The sequence below is a fragment of the Pinus tabuliformis genome, chromosome Q (assembly GCF_031772625.1).
Source record: "Pinus tabuliformis cultivar Carrire ecotype Pingquan chromosome Q, CPIR1, whole genome shotgun sequence".
NCBI lineage: Eukaryota > Viridiplantae > Streptophyta > Pinopsida > Pinales > Pinaceae > Pinus > Pinus tabuliformis.
Genome location: NC_142296.1, coordinates 132,077,648 through 132,080,390, shown reverse-complemented (window position 1 = coordinate 132,080,390; position 2,743 = coordinate 132,077,648). Strand labels below are relative to the sequence as shown.

The window sequence follows — 2,743 nt, the reverse complement described above, 5'->3', positions numbered from 1 at the left end:
ACAGTGCATCACAGTATTAAATATCAATATTGTACTAACTATTAATACATTGAATCTCGAAATATTGAAAAGAAACGCATTAGAAAAATATGTCAACAAAAACCATGACAAATGACTCACTAACTTAACGAAAAGAATAAAATTATTTAAATAAAATATCATCCGTATACTTAACCAACCAATCAATCAAGTTTCCAATCACAAAAACGATATATATAAAATGATCGTACTAGGCCTTGCCTCTCATTCAGTCATTTAATTTTATAACTAATGACGGAAGGGCAACAAACCCTTGGTTTTTACACTATTTTTCTATGCCGTATTAAATTTAGTGCCATAGAAGTTGTCACTTTGCCATTGGCGCACCTTGCTTTCACATGCACACGCAGAATAATCTCCGAGAAAGCACTTGTAAGATGCTCTACTACCAAATCTTTTTTAATTTAAGGCTTTAAAGGAAACTTCTCTCTGCACCAAAATCTTGCTAAGTTCCATTGTACGAGAGGAAAATCCTTGTTTAATATTATTATAATGTAATTATTAAACTACAGCTGATAAAAGAAATTAATTTTGTCGGTTGATGGGACAATATAGGGTTCCCAGCACCTGGCAAATGAATGTAAATGAAATTCTGTGCGAGGCACTAAAAACAGGGAAGAAGCCATCATAAAGACAACAGGCGGTAATATATTTTCTACAAAATGGGGGACATATATGCAGTCCCCACCTCGAAGCCCCTGGTTTATGTCTATAAATTCCTGCCTTCCCAACCAAACACATGAATTTCTGATCCCCCTGAGTAATCACTGCTGTATATTTCCTCCCTCTGCGAGCGAAGTATTACCGTTTTTCTGTGTTTGTGATGCATTATACGCTGTAACAGACATCAGTTTAGCTTGTAGATTCGGTGACTTACGGCTCTTATAGGCTAGATCTCTTCATCCTATCTTCCTCCATACCTGTCATATACTTCATTTTATTAAATTCCTATATACATTCCAGCCTTATACACAAAGACTTGCTGTCCATACCATCATATAAAACATTGGATAGGCTTCAGGTAAATGCATTAGGGTTTGAAACTGGTTTTCTCTGAGCATTAGGAGCGGCGGATTTTCTTCAAGTTTCTTCGGTGATGGGATTCCCTGTGTGCTGCTGCGGTCTCGCTATCCCCACACTGTTGTGTCACATAGCATGCACGTTGTGTTATATAAAGATTGTGATATGTAGGGTTCTTCATTTTGTTGGGATAGTCGACTGTGGGGAGCCCGACAGCTCTTCCTGGCAAGACTTCCCAGACGTGAACTCCTCTTCTGTTCCTTCGTTCTCTGCTGATACGATTAGAAATAACTTACCTCTCGCTACATTTGGCATGTTTGCAGAGATATTATGTGAGTCTGTGGGGAATGATATCGTCTGTACTTTTTGTTTGAGTTCATTCGATGAAGAGGATGTGGTAAGAGAATTGTATAATTGCCGTCATATATTTCACAGGAATTGTCTCGATAAGTGGCTTGATCAGCGTCAGACGACGTGCCCACTGTGCAGATCTTCTCTTATTCCCACGACAATACTGGAAACAGAGCTGAACCTGAATAATAATTCTTGGGTCGTCGATCAGATCGCTTATATCTTTGGTGAAGATTTAGTAATTACGCCATAGCAGAGATATTACTAGAGAATTAATGACATAGAATTCTCAAAATAAATATAGATTTGGGCAGGGTGCATTTGTAATAACGGATAAAAGCTAATCAATGATGGAAAGTCATGGTCGCACTTGGTTTGTGCGTAACTAGAGTGGAAAAAGGTTTGCCTAATAAGATGCAAAATTGCATTATTTATTTTACGTAGCATCACTCTCACTCTCTCTGACCGGATTACTTTGTTCGAGATTCACCGTGCATTTACTACACAAACAAAATTCAAAGCTAGGTTTAATAAATATTTTTTCAGATTTCAATGGGCACCAAACAAAACAGACTGAATTTGAAGATACACCATCAAAACACACCTGGGGAGACAGATTAGTGGTTGTGCTTTTCTCGTTTTTTTTTTTAAATATGCACACGTATATAATAACATACATAACGCAAACTAACTAATTATGATAATTGTAATGTGCGTCTCTTATGGAGTTTTACACTTCATTTTCATATTGGGCAACCAATTTTAATCTCTGTTTTATATAAATATTTTTATATTTATGTTTGGAATATATATAGAGTATAAGTGGATTTTATAGTTAAAAGTATGTGTTTTTTTAGTAAGAAGTTATAGGTTTAAAATTAGAGGTTTAGAATATGTATATTTGTACTGCAAAAAACAAATAAAGAAATCTCATACACCAATTTGGTGTATGATTTAAAAGTGACCTTAAAATTAAATAATATATATATATATATATATATATATAAGATTTTAAAATAATAATATTTTAAATTATTATAGGTATATAAAAAAGTTATATATATTTAGATTTTCAAATATTTTTTAAATAATAAGAATCTAAATGGTTACAAAGAAATATTTATGAGGAACTGAATAGATCAAGAGAATGATGCATTGTAAAACATAAATAACATTAAAGATATTGTTACTTCTAAGTTCAAAGAAAAAATGTGGTGTGAGAAAGATTTAGCGGCTAAAAGAAAATTAAGTTATTATAAGAAGGTCATCAACCCCACCCAAGAAAATCAAAAGTATCTCTCTATTTGAACTAGCTCAAAGAAGAAAATTAATA

The 2,743-nt window shown here is 33.7% G+C and overlaps 1 protein-coding gene across 1 annotated transcript; it reads left to right on the top strand.

The window, feature by feature from the left end:
- Positions 1–1,135: 1,135 nt before the first annotated feature.
- Positions 1,136–1,663, top strand: LOC149218612 (brassinosteroid-responsive RING protein 1-like). Its single transcript, XM_089386595.1, has one exon. It carries the CDS (start codon positions 1,136–1,138, stop codon positions 1,661–1,663), a length of 528 nt encoding a protein of 175 aa, XP_089242721.1.
- The last annotated feature ends 1,080 nt before the right edge of the window (positions 1,664–2,743 follow it).

Excerpts from the sequence above, each read along its gene's own strand:
- LOC149218612 (XM_089386595.1), top strand. The coding sequence starts at position 1,136 with ATGGGATTCCCTGTGTGCTGCTGCGGTCTCGCTATCCCCACACTGTTG.